Source organism: Cavia porcellus, unplaced genomic scaffold (assembly GCF_034190915.1).
Source record: "Cavia porcellus strain 051 isolate PalLab524CR breed Dunkin Hartley unplaced genomic scaffold, mCavPor4.1 scaffold_5, whole genome shotgun sequence".
Lineage (NCBI taxonomy): Eukaryota > Metazoa > Chordata > Mammalia > Rodentia > Caviidae > Cavia > Cavia porcellus.
The window spans coordinates 82,775,518-82,798,097 of NW_026947488.1; the positions used below are offsets into that span (position 1 = coordinate 82,775,518).

General features: G+C 38.4%; 2 protein-coding genes and 1 non-coding gene across 10 annotated transcripts in view; 2 read left to right on the plus strand and 1 right to left on the minus strand.

The window, feature by feature from the left end:
- Positions 1–22,580, minus strand: part of Veph1 (ventricular zone expressed PH domain containing 1) — a 236,848-nt gene that overhangs the window by 171,369 nt on the left and 42,899 nt on the right. The window contains exon 5 of one of the 8 annotated variants that reach the window (XM_063249250.1): positions 7,663–22,139. The exons of the other annotated variants lie outside the window; for them this stretch is intronic. Coding sequence (XP_063105320.1) covers positions 21,994–22,139 — 146 coding nt within the window. The 3' untranslated portion in view covers positions 7,663–21,993. Of the gene's footprint in view, positions 1–7,662; positions 22,140–22,580 lie in introns of those variants that run through there. 8 annotated transcript variants of the gene reach the window in all.
- On the plus strand, positions 1,553–7,721 carry Ptx3 (pentraxin 3). Its single transcript, XM_003476311.5, has 3 exons — positions 1,553–1,914; positions 2,365–2,769; positions 6,517–7,721. The coding sequence occupies exons 1-3, from the start codon at positions 1,785–1,787 to the stop codon at positions 7,128–7,130; spliced, it is 1,149 nt and encodes a 382-aa protein (XP_003476359.2). The 5' UTR covers positions 1,553–1,784; the 3' UTR covers positions 7,131–7,721.
- On the plus strand, positions 19,059–19,189 carry LOC111753479 (small nucleolar RNA SNORA2/SNORA34 family). The gene has a single exon (XR_002788269.1). It is a non-coding gene; the product is annotated as a small nucleolar RNA SNORA2/SNORA34 family (small nucleolar RNA).

Genomic DNA, 22,580 nt, shown 5'->3' on the forward strand with positions numbered 1-22,580 from the left:
CTTTCAACTGTTAATGTAATGTTATTAGATATTTTAACATTCAGTGACTCTTGCAATCTTGAGATAAACTCAACTTAGTTATGGTGTATTTTTATGCATATATTTCTGGGTTTGTTAAACTAATATTTTATTTAGAGCTTTTGAATCTTGTTCTTAAATGAGACTATCTACAACTTTCCTTTTTTGTACTGCCCTTGCCTCTTTTTAGTACCATACCTACTTAATATATAAAAAGAATTTGGAACATTTCTGCACTCTATTCTCAGAAGAAGTTTGTATGGAATGAGGATTATGTGTTCCTAGAATATTGGGTAGAAATATTTGGGGCTTTCTATATTTTATCCTTTCAAATTCAAATTATGTACTAAAATTTTGGTATCATTTAGTAGGTTTTTGCACTTGAATGTTCTGTTACAATAGATGAATTCACCGCTCATATGAAAATCTCCCTCCATGATCACTGATTTGTCAATTTCTTTCTAGAATTCTGTTAGGCTGGTTTTGCTGTGCTCCTCCCTCAGCCTCCCATAGCTGTGATCACAGCTATGCACCACCAAGCCCTGCCAGTGGTCTTGTAAAGTATTCAAAGGGAGCCAGGCTTGCTTCCCCATGTCTTGTGCTAGGGCAGGGAATGGGGATATGCCTGCTGAAATCCAGTGGGTAACCCTCTCAGGATTCTGGTGGGGTCTCACTTCTAACTTTCATGCTCAGCCTAGTAAGCTTCCTTCCCACTCACTGGGCAGTCAACTCTTGGTGGCTATGACAATAACCTGATTTTCCTTCACCCCCACTCCATGTGCCCTAGCACCAGCTACTGAGTTTACTCTTCTGTTTTTTGGTTCTTTTTCTGGCTGCTTTTACTGAGAGCCCATCTGATCTCTGTTACTATCATTACAAGGCAAACACTTTTCAGCGTTGTTTTATGTAGAAGGGTTTTCAGCTGTCATAGACCTCCCAATATTGACAGAAACAGGAGCCGCTAAATTTACTTTTAAAACATGATCCCTGCCTCCAAGCCTTGTATACTTGTCTATGTCATACCAGATCATGGAAAGAAAAACACTTAAAATCAGCTTATTTCTTTTCTCCGGTTCTTTGCCCTTTTAGGTTTACTCACTTGTACTGTGTTATAAAGTGTTCATGGAAGTATAGTCGCAATCCCAGAAGGATTAAAGACAAGATAACTCAGAATGGACTTGGCTTTAAACTCATAGCAAGTCTTAATGTGCTGGTTTATCTTGGAACCAGAGTCACTCTCACAGCTATACCTACAAAAGGGCCTGAAGAAAAAGTAAAATAAAGTTTTCTACACTTAGCAAGTTGCGAATAAAAAAAGTGCCAAAACGATGGTTTGCAGTCACATCTCTAGTCTGCGGAGTTATCCCCCCACCCCCACCCCATCTTTTTTCTTCCCCCAGTGGACCAGTTCAAGTCACCACAGCTAGTCCTGGAGGAGACAGTCAAAGCCCAGTTTCGCTCTTTTCCCCTGACTTTTCTCCAATTAATCTGATCGCCGCACAAACCTCTGCGGTTTAATATTGTGCAACCTCCACGCTTCCCTCGCCCTCCTCCCCAGCCCCCTCCCCCAAATCCCGGGGAACTCCCGCCGCGCGGTGCCACCAGCATTACTCATTCATCTGCATTCAGGCTTTCCCCGCGTTTATTAAGAGCTCCTCGGCTCCAGCCTCTCACTCGCACTGTGCTCTGCGCGCACTCAGCTCACCGGCGAGCCTCGCTTCTTGGCCTCCCGCTAGCCCGGGAAAGAACTTCGTCTCTCTCCAGCAATGCATCTCCGTGTAATTTTGCTCTGTGCTCTTTGGTCTGCAGCGTCGGCCGAAAACTCGGATGATTATGAGCTCATGTATGTGAATATGGACAACGAAATATTCGATGGGACCCACCCCACAGAAGACCGTAAGTCCCTCTCAACTTTCTCTGCCCTGCACTGCACATCCCACTTCTTTTGCTCTCAATCATATACATATATGTTTTGGCCAATGAAACAAGCTAAAATTTACAGTTCGTTTTGAAAGTGAGAGATATTCGAGGAAAAGAGAGAGATTTCTAGAGTCATTTCTGTGACTGATACTTGAGTGGGTCCCTATGAAATCGCCTTATGTGACTGGTTTTTTAAAGCTATTTAGGAACGGCAATTTCGTAGAGTTCAACTCAATCCATACCTGAAAGAATGGTTTCCGTGTCATTTTTGAGCTGTTTTCATAGTGTCTGACGGGACTGTCCTTAAAACAAAGGGGATGCTGGGGACAGATTTTCTCTCGGGACCACCGAGGAAAGTCCCCCTTCACAAAGCGCACCCTGGGAGTGGCTGGGCGAGCCGGTAACTTGTGTATGTCCCCGCTCTAGCCACGCCGTGCGACTGCAGCCGGGAGCACTCCGAGTGGGACAAGCTCTTCATCATGCTGGAGAACTCCCAGATGAGGGAGAGCATGCTGCTGCAGGCCACGGACGACGTGCTCCGCGGAGAGCTGCAGAAGCTGCGGGCGGAGCTGGGCCGGCTCTCGGGCAGCCTGGCGAGGCCGTGCGCGCTCGCCGCCCCGGCGGAGGCCAGGCTGGCCCGGACGCTGGAGGAGCTGCTGCGGGAGAGCCGCGACGCGGGCCGCAGGCTGGCGCGCTTGGAGAGCGCCGGGGTGCAGCGCCCGGAGGAGGAGGCGGGGCGCGCGCTGGGCGCGGTGCTGGAGGAGCTGCGGAGGACGCGAGCCGACCTGCGCGCCGTGCAGGGCTGGGCGGCCCGGCGCTGGCTGCCGGCTGGTAAGAGCTCCCCCTGCGGCTTTGTTCCGCGAGCGCGCGGAGCGGGCGCCGAGCCAGCCCAGCTTTCCTGGCTAAGACGCGCAGACAGACCTCTGTCTGCTTGTACTCCCACGGGGCTCAGATGCACCGCGTGAGGTGGGAAAATGGCCTTTTAAAAGTGTTCCCCAGCCCCAAGAACCCAAGGAAGGCTGGGGACTTAACTATCACAGTCCTGAGACGTGCGTCCAGGGTCCCTGACACCCGATCCGACCAGACCTTGCAGGAGCCGCACTAACCGGTTATTACCGTGAGCCCTACTCCCTCCGTTAGGGATTTCCACGTCTTCTAATTTTATCCTGCCCCTCTCTTTAGAAGAGCTCTTGTTTCCCGCGCTATTTCGGGGACCAGGATAACTTTTGAGGCCTTTTTTCGGCGCTTCCTCGGGCTCCTCCTCCATAACCTTTTTGGAGCTGGAGACTAGAGAGGGAATCTGGTCCGAAATTCCCCCAGGGTCGCACCGCCCGAGGGGGCTGTGCAATTAGTTCCGCAGTGGAAGTTGGAGGAATCCGACGTGCCACAGTCAGGTGCAGGAGTCAAACCCTATAGGGGGCCCCTTTCCTACCCAGGAATTCAGGGATCAGGGCCCCGCTGCAGAGACTGCTCAAACTGGATCCAACTGGTCTGAGTCCCCTGTGGCACGCCATAGACCTCCAAACAGACTTGTTTTTTTTTTTTGAAATAAAGCCTTTTAAAATTGGTCGAAGAAGGGAATAGAAGACTTAGAGCAAAGTAATACCTCTTTATAAGTCAATTTTTCTAAAACATGGGTGGTGTAAAAATAATTTGTGAGTTTTTGAGAAAACTAGGACCTGTGTAAGAAAATATAATAGGCTTTTCAGGAGCACCTCAGAGACAGAAATAACTACAAACAGTGACAGCCTTCGCCTTATTCCTAATTTTGAAACAAGTTGTTAGATGACATAGGGTAAAGATGCATAAGCATGTGTAAGAGCCTGTTTCATGTAACATTACAGAAACATGCCTGAATAGTGGTCATCCAAAATAATTTGAGGACCGTGTATCAGTATAGAGCATATTTTCTTGAATATTGCATAAAGCCTTAGAGGAGAAAAAAAAAACATAAAATCAAATATAATGTAGATTCTTAATATAAATGGTAGGAAACTGATGATAATTCTGTGACTATTTTAATGCATAAAATTTCTTGTGTTTTGTAAACTATGTAAAATCATTGTGCATATATTCTACCTGAAAATTGGAAGAATTACCCTGATTTTCATATTCACCCCTGTGTATTACAGCAGAGGAGAGATGTATCACTGAATTCAGAAATGTTAATCCTTGTTATAAGCAGCAACACTTTTACCCACTAGCTTTGATTTGTCCTTTCTTGGTCTCCTGCTAGCTTGCTTCCTAAGGGATTCCTAATCATTCTGTTGTCAGCCTAAGAACCTGGTTTTAATTTTGTTTAGTCTTTGATAATTAGAAAAATCTATTTGTTAAAAGCCATTTCATGAGAGTTTCTGACATTTTAAAGCTGTATCAAGGGCCTCAATCACTGGTCCCCAAAAGAAACCCTCAGAATACTGCCAAAATGCAGTTCTCCTTTTGTATGTACAGAGAGTGCAGCCTAGAGGAAAGTTGGGTCTCCCAGACACTATCAGGGAGAGCTTTGGAATGCAATCCTGACTGCCTGGGGTTTAATGAAACAGGAAGTCTGTTCATTAGTGTGCAGCAGACACCCTCTTGAGCACTACTGAAATTTAAGAGACCAGAATATCTGAAATGCACACAGATACATTAATCTCATAATCCATGATCTTTATTTTATTCATGCACCTAGAAAAAGGTGTGTACTTTGTAATTTCACAGAAAAATGAATTAGAAAAACTGGCATTAACTTTTTCAGGGAACAAGTTAAATTTTCAAGAATAACAAGAGCAGTTTTGTTCATTAATATTGTAGTTACTTGTATTTGACTCTCCAAATCTCAGTATTTTCCTTGACTAAAGATAAAGGATAAAGCCCTTTACCTTTTTATTCATTTAATGTTTTCAGGACAGAGCCTAGCTTGGAACCACTTGCAGGAGTTTAGTAGTTTGCAGCACTACATATGGATGTTTGATTCCTACAAGTTCTACCTATTCACCAGCTAGTGTTTGTTTGTTTGTTGTTTTTTTTTTTTCAGTTAGTGTTTAAATGCTGAGTTTGTTTTTCAGTGTTCTTATGGCTTACCTGTATGTTGTCATAAAGTTAACAGTCTAAGCCTAAATTAGTTTTAAAAATTTGATACATAAAAGTACACACACACACACACACACACACACACACACACACACAGAGCCCACTTGTTATAGATTTTGGCCTAGTAATTTCCCCCAAACACCTAAAAGGCCTTTGCTTCAGCATCTACAGTTCTGGATTGCTCATGTGGCTTTGACATAGACAGAGTTGGGAGTTCACTGTCCTCAACATCAAGTTTTGAAACACTCTACTTTCTAAAGTGCTCTTTAATAGAAATGTTCTCCAACCAGGCTACTTGAAAGAAATCACTTCTCTTAAAGATTTTCTGTTACTGCTTAAGTAATGTTTATAAGCATGTGGACCAAATAAGAATTTTTAAGCATATACTGATCTACCCAGTTCTTTGTGAGTGCTACATACTTGTTGCTCATAAACTTTGCATAACAGAAAGGCCTTTATGTACAATAGTAAAGCAGAGGTAGATTATGGAGCTTATCAAAAGCTATTCAGTATTTATTAGCAGAAAGGAAAAAAAAAATCCTAGCCCCCCCCCCCAGCCATGTCCAAGAATTCTGTTAATAGTCAGTGTATGCTAGTCTGTGCTAGTCTGGGATGTGGCCTTGCAATCAAACTGCTCAAGTGAAAACTCCTAAAACTTATCTATCAGCTATTGAAGCACAGACAAGTTATTTTGCCTTAGTTTTCTTATCTATAAAATGGAAATAAAATATCCTTTCAGGGATGACATGAGGATGGGTTAACATAATATATATATATATATATATATATATATATATATATATATTGATTTAGAACACTATTTGGCACATAACAAGTATCCAGTAAGCATTAATTATCATTATACATTGTTGTCTTTCAAAGAGTAGTGTTTTACAAACTTTGCAAGTTTATAAGCATCTAAGAACATATAGCACATTAAACTGTATTCCCCCAAAAACATCACTATTGGAGAATTTTGCATAAAGAAGCCTGATGGTAATGGCTGCATTGAATGGCTGAGTTCATTGAGTTTCACGGGTTTAATATTCTAGGAACCTGGTGAAGGAAGGAAGGGGGAAACAGGTGCTATAAACTCTGGAAATTATGGAGTCACTGTCTAAAGTTAACTCATTGGGACTCAACATTTTACAAAAGCAATAAAGAAAAAAGTAAACTCGCTGAGAGGAGAGGTAGCTATTCAACATTCTTTAAAAAATTATTTTGTGTGTTTGAACTAGTGTGACTTTCTTGACATTCTATTTGCACACCTATTTGTCTATTCTGATGCTTCATTGCTTAAGACGCTTAATCTTAAAAAAATTATTCTCATTTTCTTTTGCTCTGCAAAGATTAGAGTAGAAGACCTTTAAATCAAAATGTCATGCTAATATAATATCCAGTATAGTTATTAATATGCTCAGGTTAAAATAAATGCCAGAAAAATTCCAGATGAATTTATATTGTTTCTGATATTCTTACTTTTTCTTTTTTTAACCACTACAGGTTGTGAAACAGCGATTTTATTCCCAATGCGTTCCAAGAAGATTTTTGGAAGTGTGCACCCAGTGAGACCAATGAAGCTTGAGTCTTTTAGTGCCTGTATCTGGGTCAAAGCCACAGATACATTAAACAAAACCATTGTGTTTTCCTATGGTACAAAGAGGAATCCATATGAGATCCAGCTGTACCTCAGCTATCAGTCCATAGTATTTGTGGTGGGTGGAGAGGAGAACAAACTGGTTGCTGATACTGTGATTTCCCTGGGAAAGTGGACCCACCTGTGTAGCACCTGGAATTCAGAGAAAGGGCGCACATCCCTGTGGGCACATAGTGAACTAGTGGCTACCGCAGTGGACATGGCCACAAATCATGTTGTTCCTGAAGGAGGAATCCTGCAGATTGGCCAAGAAAAGAATGGCTGCTGTGTGGGTGGGGGCTTTGATGAAACATTAGCCTTTTCTGGAAGACTCACTGGCTTCAATATCTGGGATCACGTCCTCAGCAGGGAAGAGATAAAAGAGACTGGAGGAGCAGAGTCTTGTCACATCCGGGGAAATGTTGTTGGGTGGGGGGTCACTGAAATTCAGCCACATGGAGGAGCTCAATATGTTTCGTAAGTGTTGTGAAACCGTACTTGAAGCCAAAGAAAGAAACTCACATTTTAAATATATGCCAGTGGGGAAAGTCTGAAAACCTCAATGCATAATAAGAACACTGTGACTAATGAAGGAGAGAGTTGAGATCTATCTTTATCTTGGCAAAATACTATATAAACAGTCAAAGGGAGAACACTGGAGAAAGCTTTTGGGGATACTGTTACTAGATTTTATGCCATAGTGCTTTCAGATGAATGCGGTGTTTTGCTCAGATAAACTCAGATAATTAGAAAAGACTGTATTCTTGATCAGAAGGACAATTGTTTTACTTTTCTTTGGGTAATTTTGTTTTGGCCAGAGATGAGTTTTGTGTTGGAAGAATCAAAAACAAGATTGTTGTCCATTGTTCATTCTTACTGGTATGACCTTATTATAAAAAAGGATGAAAGCGTATTTATACTACAAAGTGACTTACAAATATAAGGGTAGTTTACGTGCTATTATTATTAAATGTAATGTTTTTGATAGTTGTATAAGTTATGTTGTAAAATCGGTTTGTATTAATTTTATTTTTGTAAAGCTCTACTGTAAATAAAATGTTTTATAAAATCAGCTTGTGTCATTTAATTGTAAATTTTAAGAGATATTTTAAAGCAAATCCACACTTTTCCTTTTTCACCTAAAGTAGGCTATTCATTTTCAGAGACTAACTTATTGTGTAAATACACACAGTTAATACTGTTAGAAACAAACACAGAGTTCTCCTTAGTGTGGCCTCCTATAAATCATAAGCAAGAAGTAAAGTCTTGCCTAAGTCAAATTCTTCTCCCTGGGTTTGTTTTCTCTACTGAGAAATCAAGGAATGAAGACAATAATACTCCTAATAATAGTCTAAAACTCTTCTAATTTGATGGTTCTGATAGTTTAAACTTTTCTGCACTGTTGTAACCTGAAATGTGTTGTGAGTTCCCCAGATGGCATGTGATACCTGCAAGCAAAGGTTGAGGATTGCTGTTGGGAGGTCTATGAGTTTGGAAGAGCTGTAGTAACTCCTGTCTCAGAGCACACTCACCTTCCTCCAGAGGCAGGGACAGTCAACCCCGTCACATGCAGATGGGGAGGTAACTCCTGATGGCAACCGTGTTTTCCTCTGTATATTCTAGGGGAGGCTGGTAGAAAAGCATTGCATAATTGCTTCTCCAACACTGGAGAACCACAGTGACAGTGATGACATGTCCAAAAAGCAGAGCTTCAACCACCACAGCAGAAGCTCATGAGATTTGGTGAATAGGGCCGGGGGAATTTTGTAACTAACAGCTGAGTGCACTTAGGTAAGTTATCTAATTCTTCAGGGTCACAGTAAAATGAGGGAGCTGGACACTTAGTATTTTTGAATGATAAAATTTTGTGAATCTAATAATTCTGAAAGATCCTCAGAGTATCACTACCACTTCATCTCATAAAGCCAAATGTTGAGTTTCTAAGGAAATTCTTGCAGTTATGAAGCTGCAATGAGCTGACAGTCTCATTTCGGGCTTTTGGAAATTATATAATTAAAGGCTCCAGGTACACTGGTCACATACAAATTCCCTCATTCCCTGTATTTTGTCTACATGACTTGGGCTCTCAGATGAGAGTATGTAAACTTTATTCCTTTACATGTTTCAGTATGAATTAGGTCTATGTAAAAGATCCCATCAGGTCGTGGCCAAGATAAATGTTAACTCACATGCTGGTAAAATTAAATGTAAGGTAACTTGACTTTTTAAAAACTAGCAATTGCATGTTAAGGGAAAAGAAAAACAGAAAAAAAAAGAAATGTTTGAATTATATAAGTAGAAATTTCATCTGTTACAGCAGTAGATCTGGATAAGTGTTCCAAAGATTTGTTCTTTAATATCCGCTTCACTTTTTTCCTAAGTAACAGAATTCTAGTTTTAGTAGCATATATGGCCACTTATAATAAATTATATTTTTGAGCATTACTTGTAGATGTCGGCATATGACTAGGTTGAATATACCGTATGTGATTTTCTTTTCATTCCTTCTTTTTTGTATGATTAGAATTTCATAAATGGTAGCTGGGATTTCAGCAACCATCTCGAACATATTTTATGTAGTGCAGAGGAAGCCAGGGTTTCAGATAATTGTAAACTGCCTAGTATGCTCATAGCTGCCTGGCCCTGGATGTCTTTTACATGACAGAAAGTACATTTCTATTTTCTCTAATCCATTATTGACTGACCATACAATTTAATTCTGATCCAGTGGAATAGGTTTTTTAATGGTCCTGGGGATCAAACCCAAGGCTTGGATATTCTAGGCAAGCAGCTCTGTACCCTTGAGCTATATCTCCTGCCCTGAGTGATTTTTTTTTCTCACTTTTCCTTTTTTTATTGTACATGTTTATAGTATATCCAGTTTACAGTCATCTTGGTGAGTACATGTTAATTCAGGTGAGTACAGGTCAATATGGCTTGTTTGTTTTTTTTAGTCTGCTTCCCTTCTCTCCATTTGTATAATTTTTTTCTCCCCATTTTTATCCTTGTTAATATCATTAATCATGGCTCATGTCTGTAAAGGGGAAGGAGTCCAAGAGGTAAATTGCAAGGTGTGAGGAGAGGGAAAGGGAGAATAAGTAGACTGAAGACATGCTCTATTGAGGAACCTCAGTAGATATAAACATGAGCTATAAACATTAAGTCACAAACATGAACCAAGTGATTTTTTAATTAAAAAGACCATGTGCTTTACTGTTTCCAAAATGTTTATGGGCTATACTCAGAAAATACATTTTATAAGTTCTTAGGAAATCAAATAGCTGACTTTTTTCTATTAGCACTTAATGCATTTTAAGCAAATGAAAAAGTCACAAATTTATACAACAGATAAAACATCAAAAAATAGCATGCCAGCTTAGTTAGCATGTTGATCCACAGTTCCATTTACCAGAATGTTACTGAGGGACTCACTATAACTCATCATAGTACACTTGTGGTAGAAGATGACCAGGTTATTAAAAGGAAATAGTGTGTAATGAATATATAATACACACACATCCATCCATCTATATATATATATGTGTCGACGTAAGAATATTACTTGTTTGGAGTCCATTACTTGTGAGATCAACTGTTCTGGCTTTCTGGGACTGTTTCAGTCTTACAAAGCTCCCATGTCCTGATAATTCCTAAGTCCAGGCGAACTGAGACACTTGATCACATTAGTATGTACGTTTGTCTGATAGAACAACTTTTTTGTAGAGATAATATATAAGCATAATACAGTTGACGTATTTCCTTATCTATTACCATCTAAATTGGCATTTATTTGTTTGTTTATTTTCATGTGTGTATCTTTTTGAGACAGGGTCTCGCTATGCAGTTCTATAGTCCAGGCTGGTCTTGAACTTGCAACAATTCTCCTGCCTCAGCCTCCTGAGTGCTGGGCTTACAGGTGTGCACCACCATGCCTGACTTAAATTAACTTTTAAGAATTAGTTTCTTTAACATGTATTTGAAGCATTTGACTAATAATATATACACCATAGAATTTTTGTTCTTGGTTAGAGACGAGGCTTTGTATGCAGTTCAAGCTGTGTAGCCCAGACTGTCCTTGAACTTATAGCAATCCACCTATCTCAGCCTCTGGACTGCTGAGATTATAGGCGTACACCTGGCCATGATAATGACATAGTAAAAGATGACCAGGTAACTAAAAGGAAAAATGTGTGCAGTGAATATATAGAGAGAGTCTTCCTGAGACAGGGTCTCACTTTGCAGTTCAGGCTGGCCTTGAGCTCACTTTGTAGCTCAGGCTAGTCTTAAATTTGCAGCAGTCCTCCTGCCTCAAGCCTTCTAAGAGCTGGGATTACAGCAGTGCACCACCACACCTGGTTTATAATATAAGATGTATAGAGTTTGGCATAGTATTTACAATTTATATTTAATTCACTTCACCGCAACAAAGACTTAGATCTAGAAAAAATAAATTATAATGATTTTGTTTTACTTATCAAATTTTATATTAGAAAGCTCTTCTTTGCTAAATTTACTAACATCAGACATTTCTAGAATTATGTTTTAGCTGCTTAAGACACAGTACTCCTAAAGTTAAAAGTTTTAGTCAAAGAAGTTATGTATATTTATTTTTATAGTCTTGTATTCCATCAATATTAAAATTCATATTACTGACCCTTACATTCAGTTAGACCAAGATAGAATAAAATAGGAAGTCTGTTGGCCTTTGGGTCAGAAATGCAGTGTTTAAACTCTGGTGCTGATACCTACTAATTTGCTAACTGTAAGATGTCAGAGTTAACAAGACTTACCTTATTAGAAGGTTATTGAACAAATAATATACATAAACATGCTTCCTAAACTATAAAATATTTGAAGTAAAATCATTCTCTTAGGAAATGTTTTTCCAAGTTGTTCCCAATATATTAAAACAGGTAAACAAAACAACAAAAATACAGAGAAGTGAAGCTTAAGATATCTTTACCTGATGGGTAAGTCATTTTCAGAGCTCAACCCCCAATATCTGTGTGGATACCTGTGTGTGCGCAGGGCTCCCTCTGCTTCACAGCAACATCTGCTGGTGAAGTCAGGAAGGCGCAAACGTACACCAGACCACAGAAGAGACCCTTTTCTGTTTCAAGATATGTCTCTACTCTGTGATCTGTATTTGGATTGATTTTACAACATTATACTTAATATTTTCCTGTTTATTAACAACCAGGATGAGTAGTCTCAATTAGATTGCTTAGTAACTTGTTGCCTAGAATACTCAACTAATAAATTATTTTCTAACTACCCAAAATAGGGTGAATTTAAAACCTCATTCTTTCAGAATAATTGTATCATGAATTTTTATTGACTAAGCATCTCCCCAGGTATTACGAAATTGTATGAATGGATACAGATCTTCCTCCAACCTTTTAACATAGACCTGGTACATGGAAGATGCTAAATTACTAATGACTATGATCATGAGAAATAGAAGAATCTTAGTAGTTATTGATTAAACTATCACTGGGCATTATGCAAAGTACAGATGCTTTATTTATTTAACCCTCATCCACCCCACATAATACACATTATTGTTGCCTTCAAAATGAGGAGTCAATTTTTTATCTGCATTTTCTGAGATAGCTCACAAACCAATGGTTTGAATTTTGTCTCACCTAGAGGAAAAAATGAAGTATATTTAACATAATTAACTAGACAACCTTATCCAGATTTTTGCTAGTAAATCAGAAAGGAATTTTTACTCTTGCTTGGACAGATTTACAATTTCTTTTTAAACTTTTTACTTAGGTTTTTAAAAATTTGAGGTCATCTCATGACTCGTGACAGAGGACCATGTAAAGGACATTTTGATAGAGGCATATTTCCTTATTATGACCACTGATTCAGAAAAGCAGAAGAAGAGGCTGCTTTTAGATTTGATGGCAATATGAGGTTAATGATGGAGCCTCTGTTGTAGGGTTCTTGTGGGTATTAAATAATATAATGAATATCAGTAGATACATGTAATACAGAATGCCTGCCATAAGCATTGCTTATTATACTTTTTATTACTTTCATTAAAATGATTAACAGCGAGTGACTGGCCACTCAGTGCTTTCGGTAAGAAGTAAGGGAGGAGAGATCTAGATGGGGATTAAAATCCAGAAACAGATTACAACCTCACCAGGACCAGAAATCAAGACACCCAGAAAGCTGCTACTTAGTAGGGAGAAAGGAAAGAAGAGCTCTGGGATTCAAGAAACAACCAAGAGAAAAACTAAAAGTCACAGAGAAACAGAAAAAGAAAACGTAGAGAATGGAATGATAGGGTCTGGAATGCTAATTCTAGACTCTCAAGGTAGAGGTGGGATAAAGTGGAATCTGCCTCCTCAGGCAAAAGTCAAGTCCCAAGAGGGCCCACAGTCCCAGTGAAGAATGACCAGACAGGGACAATCCCCAGTAAAACACCATGGTTATTGTAAACTGCAAATCCAGCGTGGAGTTTTACTCTGAAAGTGACTCTTCCCACATGGCTGAGTAGCTTTGTGGAGGAAATCTACAGCAGCACCAGACTTGTCTTGGAGTGGATAAACAAGAGGGGGCTACTATGAGTATCAGAAGTTACAGAACAACCACATTCCAGGGTCTCTGCAGACAGCTTACCACAGCGACTGGATGGAAGACAGCCATGAGAGACAGTCATGGAGAGGGCGGAGACTAGACACAGACCCCTTGAGAAGTTTAAGCAGTCAGGAGCTCAGGCTGCGGAGCAAGCAAGGGTCAGCAGCAATGCCCTCTGTGGTGAGGAGGCCCATTGTCTTTAGTTCTCTGAGGAGGTTCGGTCTGGGGTGCACTGGGGTGGAGCCCAGGGCATCACTTGGTTTCTCTGGCTACCTCCACCCTACAGAACTCATTGGTCTGCTCACTTACCTACACACCAACTTGATCAGGGATACATTCCTGCTTGGATGTTTACCATTTCCTGGGGCGTATGAACAGAGGGGCCTCAGGAACAAGTAGGGTGCCCTATGAGCTTACAGGCCACCAATCTAGCGAAAGACACAGTGACTCAGGGTGCACAGCAGGACACAAACACCAAAACCCTGGGATCTACCCAAGAGAAAAAGCTAGACAGGACTCAGCATTTGCACAACAGATGGTTAAGTGGGTGGGAAAGCAGACCAGGCTCCAGATACTACTGGCTATCCCTCTCCCATTTCTGGTAGATTCCAAGACTGCACTACAGGTCCTAGAAAGAAATTTTGCCCACAGCAATACTTTATGGTAGAAAATGTTTTGGACTTGGGGCTGAAGATTTAGTTCAGTGGCATAAGTGCCTGCCTTACAAGCAGGCAGTCGTGAGTTCGATCCCTGGTACCGATAAAAAGGAAAAAGACAAAAAAAAAAAAAAAAAAAAATGTTTTGGACTCATATCTCATTTCCCCATTTTTTTTTCTTTTCCTTATTGCTTTTCTGTTACTTTTGTCTCATTTTATTTACATCTTTATTCTTTAATTGGATTTTTGTCTCACTTATTTCTCCTTTTCATCTTATTTTTCTTTTTAAAAATTGTACTTCTTTCATTTTCCCTTTCTTCACACTTTAATTGTATTATTACTTTTAACTTTTATTAATTTTTAGTCTTTTAATTTATGTTATTACTGATTTTTATTTTCTTTTTCTTTTGTTTATAAGAGACAGGATCTCACGATGTATTCCAGGCTGACCTTGAACTCATTATGTAGTTCAGGCTGGATTTGAATTCACTGGGATCCACCTGCCTCTGTCTACTGAGTGCTGGGATTACAGGCATGAGACACAGTGCCAAGTTGGTTTGTTTTCTATTGTAAATGGTGATACTGTCATTGCTTTCATTTGTTTATTTTTACTGTACGTGAATATCTGGTTTGTGTTTGTGTCACTGTCATTAATGTAACTTGTTTTTGCCTCTCTGAGTGGTGCTGGGGATCAAGCTTTTTTTTTTTTTTTTTTGGTATCAGGAATCAAACTCAGGACCTTGTGCTTGCCATGCAGGTGCTGTGCCATGAGCTATATCCCTAGTCCAAGATCAAGTCTTAGGAAGAAGGTGGGACACTAACAAGACCTTCAAATAAAAGTGGAAGATGCATTCATCCCTAAGAGATGCACAAATCTCAGGACAGAAAACAGAAAATATGAAAAAATAAGGCAACATGATTCCTCCAAATGTTCATAACCATTAGTAACTGAATACAAAGATATTGAAGTGGTGAACTACCAAAAAAATTCATAAGACTGGTTTTTAAAATGACTAACAACTTAAAATATGGCACAAATAAGTAGTTTAATAAATTTAGGAAGACAGTGCAGGATATAAAGGAACAATTCCACAAAGAGAGTGATCCTGAAGAACAAAATAGAACTCTCAAAAATGAAAAGGGAAACAAGTTGAATAAAAGCATTCTGTAGAAATCTTCATGAGTAGACAAGATCAAACAGAGGAGAGAATTTCTAGGCTTGAAGATAAATTGAAGAATTATTACACACAGATGCTCATAAAGGAAAAAAAAAAGAAATTTTGAACAAAATATCCAAGAATTTTGGGACATGGTTAAAAAAAAGCCAAAGTAGCAAATTTTTAATGTAGAAGAGTGTTATGGTTTCTGTGTAGGTGGCCTCCCAAGCCTCATGCAGTCATGGAGACAGCTGAATCTAGAGTTGGTGATTGGTTTGTTGTCTAGCACTGGGATTAGTGGTCTGAATGCTGCACCTGCCCAGGGGTGGAGCCAGCATACACTACAAGGGAGGGAAGAAGATGTGTTTTCTCTCTCTCTTTTTTCTTGTTCGCTCTTGCTGTTTGCAGTCACCATGAACAGCTGCCCCTTTGTCACAGTACCCTGTCTTGGAGCCAGCAGAGTATGACTGAAACCTCAGAAACTATAAGAAATAAACTTTTCCTTCCTTGATGTTGTGTGTCATGTATTTTGTCTCAACAATGACAGAAAAGTAACCAAGACAAAGAGGGTGCTGACATTAAGAATAATGAGATAGAAAATCTGTTCAATAAAATAATAGAATACTTTCTAAAACTTAAGAAAGACAGAGATATTTAGATATAGGAGGCGCAGCCACAAAAGAATCCTCCTTCTCATATTATATTTGAAAGGGGTACAGAACATGAGAAAAACACTAAAAGCTGTAAGAAAGAAATGCCAAGTGACTCATAGAGATAAACCCACCAGAATTAACTCCAGACTTCCCCGTAAAAACTCTCAAGGCCAGGAGTTGTACAATGATATACTGCAAACCTTAAAAGACAATAACTTCCAACCTAGATTATTATATCTACTAAAAACATCTTCATCATTAAAAATTGAAAGAAAAATACTTTCCAGGTTAAGCATAAATTTTAAAAATTCATGAGCACTAAGCCAGCAGTACAGAAGATACCTAAAGAAATCTTAAAACATAGAAGAGGAAGAATAGATAAACCACTGAGAATTAGGAAAGAATCAAAACACTTGAAAAACAACAAAATGATAGGAGCTAGTGCCTACCTTTTAAAAAATAACTGTGAATGTGCAGTTCTTCAACTAAAAGACATAACTTGGCAATTGATTTTAAAAATAATATCCAGCTCTGCTGCTTTCATGAAACACACTCTTCACTAGCAAAGACACACAGACTGAAAGGGAGGCGAACTCAAGAGCTAGCAGAAGTAGCTATACTTACATCTGATAAAGTAGACTTCAAGACAAAGTAAGTCATATGAGACAAAGAAGCTAATTACATATTATAAAATAATCAATCTATCAAGAAATATAATTGTAAATATATGTGCATTAAACATTGATGTACCCAGTTTCACAAAGCAGACCTTATTTGACATAAAGAGACATTGGTCCCAATGCAGGAAGTGTGAGTGACTTCAATACTCTGCTATCAACAGTAGATAGTCATCCAGACTGAAAAAAACATCAGCAAAGAAACATCAAAGTCGAACTCCACCATAAATCAAATGAACTAAGCAGCTGTCTATAGAATATTCCATCCAATGACTACAAAATATACATTTTTCTCAGTGGCTCTTGGAACATTCTCCAAAATAGAGAATATTTTAGGCTTCAACACAAGCCTTAATAGATATGATTATCAAACAAATAAGTTCTTTCATTTTATCAGATCAACTGGAGTGAAACTAAAAATTAACAACAAGAGAAACTATAAAAACACATGGAGATTGAACAATTCATATTTTTGAGACAGTTTTCATATGTAGTTCAGTTTGGCCTTGAACTCACTTTATAGCCCAGACTGGCCTCAAAATCATAGTGATCCTCCTGCCTCAGCCTTCCAAGTGCTGGGATTACAGGCATGTACCACCATGCTCAGCCCAGCAATTCATTTTTGAGTGATCAGTGAGTCATTAAAAAATTCAGAGGGGAAATTTAAAAATTCTTAGACAAATGAAAATGAAAATATAACATATCAAAATCTCTGACATACAGCAAAGGCAGTTTTAAGAGAGAAGGTTATGGCTTTAAATGCCTACATAAAAAAACAAGAGATTTTATAATACATTTCAATTTCTTAGAAAAACAAGAACAAATCAAAATTAAACCCAACAAAAGGAAAGAAATAATAAGACTCAGAGCTGAAATAAAGGAGATAGACACTTAAAGAACAATCTATAAAATCAGTGAAACAAAAAGTTTGTTCTGCGAAAGGATAAATGAGATTAATAAGCCCTTATCCAAACTAACCAAAAGAGAGAAGATCTGAATCTATACAATTAGAGATAAAAATGTGAGTGTTACAACAGCCACCACTGAAATGTAGAGAATTAGCACAGATCATTTTGAAAATCTATATTCCAATAAATTGGAGAATTTAGAAAAAAATGAGTTGATTTGTAGATTTATATAATCCATCAAAACTGAATCTAGAGGATATAAAAACAAACAGATCAGTATCAATCAATGAGATTGAAGCAGTAATAAAAGTCTCTCAACAAAGAAAAGTCCAGGATGGGTTCACTTTAAAGAAGTATCATCAGTGCTACTGAAATTACTACATGAAATAGAGAGGAAAGGAGTTTCCCAAGTTCATGCTACGAGGTCAGCATCACCCTGATACCAAAACTGCACAAGGCTACAACTGTAAAGGAAAATGTAGGTCAACATCCTCCATGAACATAGGTAAAAAATCCTTAATTAAATACCCACAAATCAAATTCAATAACACATTTAAAAAGAGCATACACCATGATCAAATTGGTTGCATTTCAGGTTTCCATGAATGCTTCAACACATACAAATCAATAAACATAATGCATCACATAAACAGAATCAAAGATAAAAATCACATTATCATCTCAATGGAGTCAGACAGACTTTGACAAAATTCAACATCTCTTCATGATGAAAGTCCCAAAGAAACTAGATACTAAGGGGTCACATCTCAATATCCTGAAGGTTGTATGTGACAAACCCACAGTCAACATCATTGTGAATGGGGCAAAACTGAAATCATTGTTTTTAAAATCAAGAGACAAGGTAAGGATGTCTTCTGTTACCACTCTAATTCAGTATAGCATTTGAAATTTTAGCTAGAGCAGTTAAGCAAGAGAAAAAATAAAACATGTACAAATAGGAAAGGAAGAAGTCAAATTATCTTTGCTTGCAGATGACATAATTTTATACTTCGATGATTCTAAAAATTCTACCAAATTCTGAAGTATGTTTTAAAGCCACAGTAACAAAAAACAGCACGGTACTGATGCAAAAATAGACATGCAAGTCAACATAACAGAATACAGGACACAGGAGGAGAAAACCCATGCAAATAACAGCCTCCTAATTCTGAACGAAGGTGCCACAAATATATAATGGAGAAAAGACAGCCTCTTTAACAAAAGGTGCTGAGGAAACTGATATCCTTCCAGAAGATTGAAAATCCCTGTCTCTTCTTTTCTTTCTTTTTTTTAACTTTTTATCGGTACCAGGGATCGAACTCACAACCGCCTGCTTGCAAGACGGGTGCTTTTGCCGTTGAGCTAAATCCCCAGCCCCTCCTGTCTCTAATCTTCTACAAAGTTTAATTAAAAGTTATCAAATACCAAGGTATATAACCTGAATCTTTGAAGCTGCTAAAATCAAACATAAGGAAAATACTTGACGATATGGGCACAGGCAAAAAGTTCCTGAATAAGAACCCATCAGTATAGGTAACAATAGCAAGAATCAATAAATGAGGACTACATCAAATTAAAAAATTTCTGCACAGTAAGGGAAACAACGCGGTGAAGAGACAACCTAGAAAAAAAGAGAAAATGTTCTCCAGCTACTATTACAACAGAGGGTTAACATCTAGAATATATACAGCACTCAAAAATTAATATTTGCGAGTTTAAATAAATAAATAAATAAAAATTTAAATAAATAAATAAATAAATAAAATTTTGGCCCTGAATCAAGGCCAACAGCTTCCTGACCCTGATGGTTTCAAGCAGGAGCCTAAAGAGATGTCTTTCTATGTTGGCCATTTCAGAACTTGGGCAGTGAAACGGTCATTCATTAGAAAGAAACAGCTTGAAGCAACCCCTCCCCTCATGGTGAGTGGCTGTGAGTGTGGCAGGCTCTGGTGGCCCGGGACAGGAGCCAGCAGTGTTTACTGGGACCCATGCAAGCTGGGACCTGGAGCGCAGGAAACCAAGCAAGCCCTCCCCTACACACACCTGTTTTGCTTTGTTGAACTTCAATATACACGAAGGTATGGATTGCTATTTTGAAGAGAATGAGAGACTCTATGACAGCCATTAGTGACTTCCCTATTGTCTGGTTTTGAAATGCCTTCCTCATTCTGTTCGGATCAGTTTTATACTATGTTATTTTGTATGATTTCTCTGTATGTGAAGACATGGACAACTATTTGGAAGAAAACAAAAGACAATGTAATAGTGAAGATCTCAGGTCATCTAGCTTTGAAATTTATATCTCTTACATTGCTTTATGTTCTGTTTTGTTCTGTTTCGTTGTGTTTAGTTTTACCCACTTTAAAATAAAAATTTAAAATAAAATAAAATTGCCTACTCAATAAATGATGCAATGAATTGAATAGACACTTACCAGAAGTACAGAAAGCAAATAAGTATATGAAAAAATGTTCAACATCTTTAGCCACTAGAGAAATGTTAATCAAAACTACACTGAGATTCCATCTCAGCCTGGCCAAAATGGCTATCATCAATAATACAAAAAATAGTAAATGCTGGTATGGATGTGGGGGAAACAGAATACTTCCACACTGCTAGTGGGAATGTAAATTAGTACAGCTACTATGGAAATCAATATGAAGGCTCTTCAGAGCACTAAAAATAGAGCTACCATTTGATCCAGCTATACTGCTTCTTGCTATGCACCCAAAGCAATTAAAGAGTAGTACTGGGGTATGTGCACACTCACGTTCCTTGTGGCACAATTTAGACCCTCCAAGATAGGGAACCAACCTAGGTGTCCATGGACAGATGAATGGATAAAGAACATGTGGTATACAAACAGTGGGACATTATTTGGCAGTAAATAAGAATGAAATTTTGTCATTTGTAGGAAAAAAGATGGAAGCAAAGATCCTCATGTGGAGTGAAATAAGCCAGACTCAGAAAACTATTGCATATTTTCCCTAATATGCAGAATCTTGTAATGACAAGAAAGTAAGGAAGACTATTAGACAAGAGAGAGAAAATAAAGAGGAGTGGGTAAGAAGGGGATGGACGAATGCATATGACCAAAATATATATGCTTTGAAACCAATATTTTGAAAAATTAATAGGCACTAATAATGAAAGAAAAAAAATAAATATAAGAGAATAAAGTTTAGGATACTACATGTCAATAAAGAAGGTGTAAATGTGAGAAAAAGTAATAAAAGGAAATCTTAATGATGCCTCTTAAAGCTTTTAGCAGGGTATATAAGACTGAGATTTTGCAGCAAATTGACTAGTAGGAGACAGCAAAACCCTGGGGTTTTACGGTCATATCTGTCTTAAAACTCTGAACCTTAAAATATGCAGTCCCGACTTTTTATAGGTCAAATTATCATTTATTTTATGGTAATTTTCATAGTTCTAGATCAAATAAAGCAAATGATTTGTTTATATGAAATGCTAACAGTGAATTTAGAAAGTGTGTTTTGTATCTCAGAAATTTCTTTGTCACTGAAAAAGCATTTTTTAAAAAATCCAAATTGATGAATTAAGTTGCTGGCAACTATAAAGATATGTCAATTTTTTTCATAAATCTATTATTTAGAAGTTTGACTATCATGATTTCTAATTTCTCTAAAATTTGTCCCAAAAATCCTTACCAGGTGGTATAAAAACATCAATTGCTTTCTTGTACTTTTAGCAAATTTAATAGCACATATAAGATAAAATTAGTAATAGAATCATATAGCCAAAGGAAATTAGAAATGAAAATACTGACTGGTATTATTAATGACATATACTTATAGGGGAGCACAGGTTGAGGGATAAACTTGATCACTGAGCTATTGTTCAGATATATGAGGGCATCAGATAGAGAGGCCGTTAGAAGTTTGGGTGGGTGGTTCTAAGAACCCTCCTTAGGAATGTCTGTTAAAATGAGCTCAAATTAGGAATAAATTAAACACCTTATTCTTTGGCAGGAAATAGGCACTTTGAGAACAGGAGGACTAATTTGTTGGTAATCCTGACTCCTGAGTGGATAGCTGGAAAAAGACCTCTAGGTTGAACAGAACCATCTATTTAACTGCAAATGGTGGCACAGTTTGGCACTGGGAAATAAACAAGCAGCTCTGGGACCGCTCTACTCAGCAATAATACGGCAGAGAAAGACTCATTCTCTCCTGCTGCTGGTGACCATATGGCCTAAAGACTGGTGATCTCTCATGTTTTGGGTGAATCAACACAAAGGTTTGGAGGCTGCCACCCTGGCAGGGCAGCCTGCTTTCTCTAGAAGTAGAGTCCACTTCTGGAAACTCCATGGCAGCCTCAGAGTTCAGGGTGGTGGAGCAGGACCTTGCCATAGTATACTGTACCCAGAAACATGGGCAGGATAGCAGCATGGGCCTCGGACTGTTGTGATTCCTCAGGAAGGTAGCACAAGTACGACACACTTAGGGATTCCAAGAAATGCTTCAGCTGCAAATAGTTTACATGTGGAAGCTTGTGTCAGTAAAACATGGGCTAAACCACTTGTGGATCTCACACATTTTTATTAATAAGGATGGAGGAAATTTGGATGTTTATCATAAAGAACTATATATTATTCTCTGACTCAAAAACCAAAAAGTATGGTTCCTGATAGATGAACCAAAGGAAGAAAAAAGAAGACAAGATAAATATTTTATGTGGGCTAAATTGACCTTCTTGAGCTGGGCATGGTGGTGCACTCCTGTAATTCCAGCACTCGGAGGCTGAGGCAGGAGGATTGTTGCAAGTTTAAGACCAATCCCGGCTTCAGAGAGAGCCCAAGGCCAGGCTGAACTGTACAGTGAGACCCTGTCTCAAAAGGACAAAAAGCAAATAAATAAATTGATCTTCTGTTTCATTCAAATACTGAAACAATTAACAGAGATGTCCTGATTTCATTTTTTTGTGATAGCACTATTTAATGTACTTATAAGTCAGTCTCTAATGATATTCACATTTAAAAGTCTTTGCATGTTTCCTTTTTTTTTTTTTTCTTATAGATTACCAAAAGAAGAACAGCTCTAACCCTGACAGCTGCAGGACCTGTTGTACTTGGTACCATGACAACTTCTCCACAGATGGCAGATGGACAAGATGACCAGAAGCATGGGAGACACAGTTCTCAGAGTGAGAAATGGAGAGGTGGAAAAAGCTTACAGTTCGTGAGTCCAAATCCTTCAGTGGCCAAGTGAAGGGACATCGACTCACCCAGCCCAGCTGACCTTATCTCTGTCCACAAGCCAACTGGTA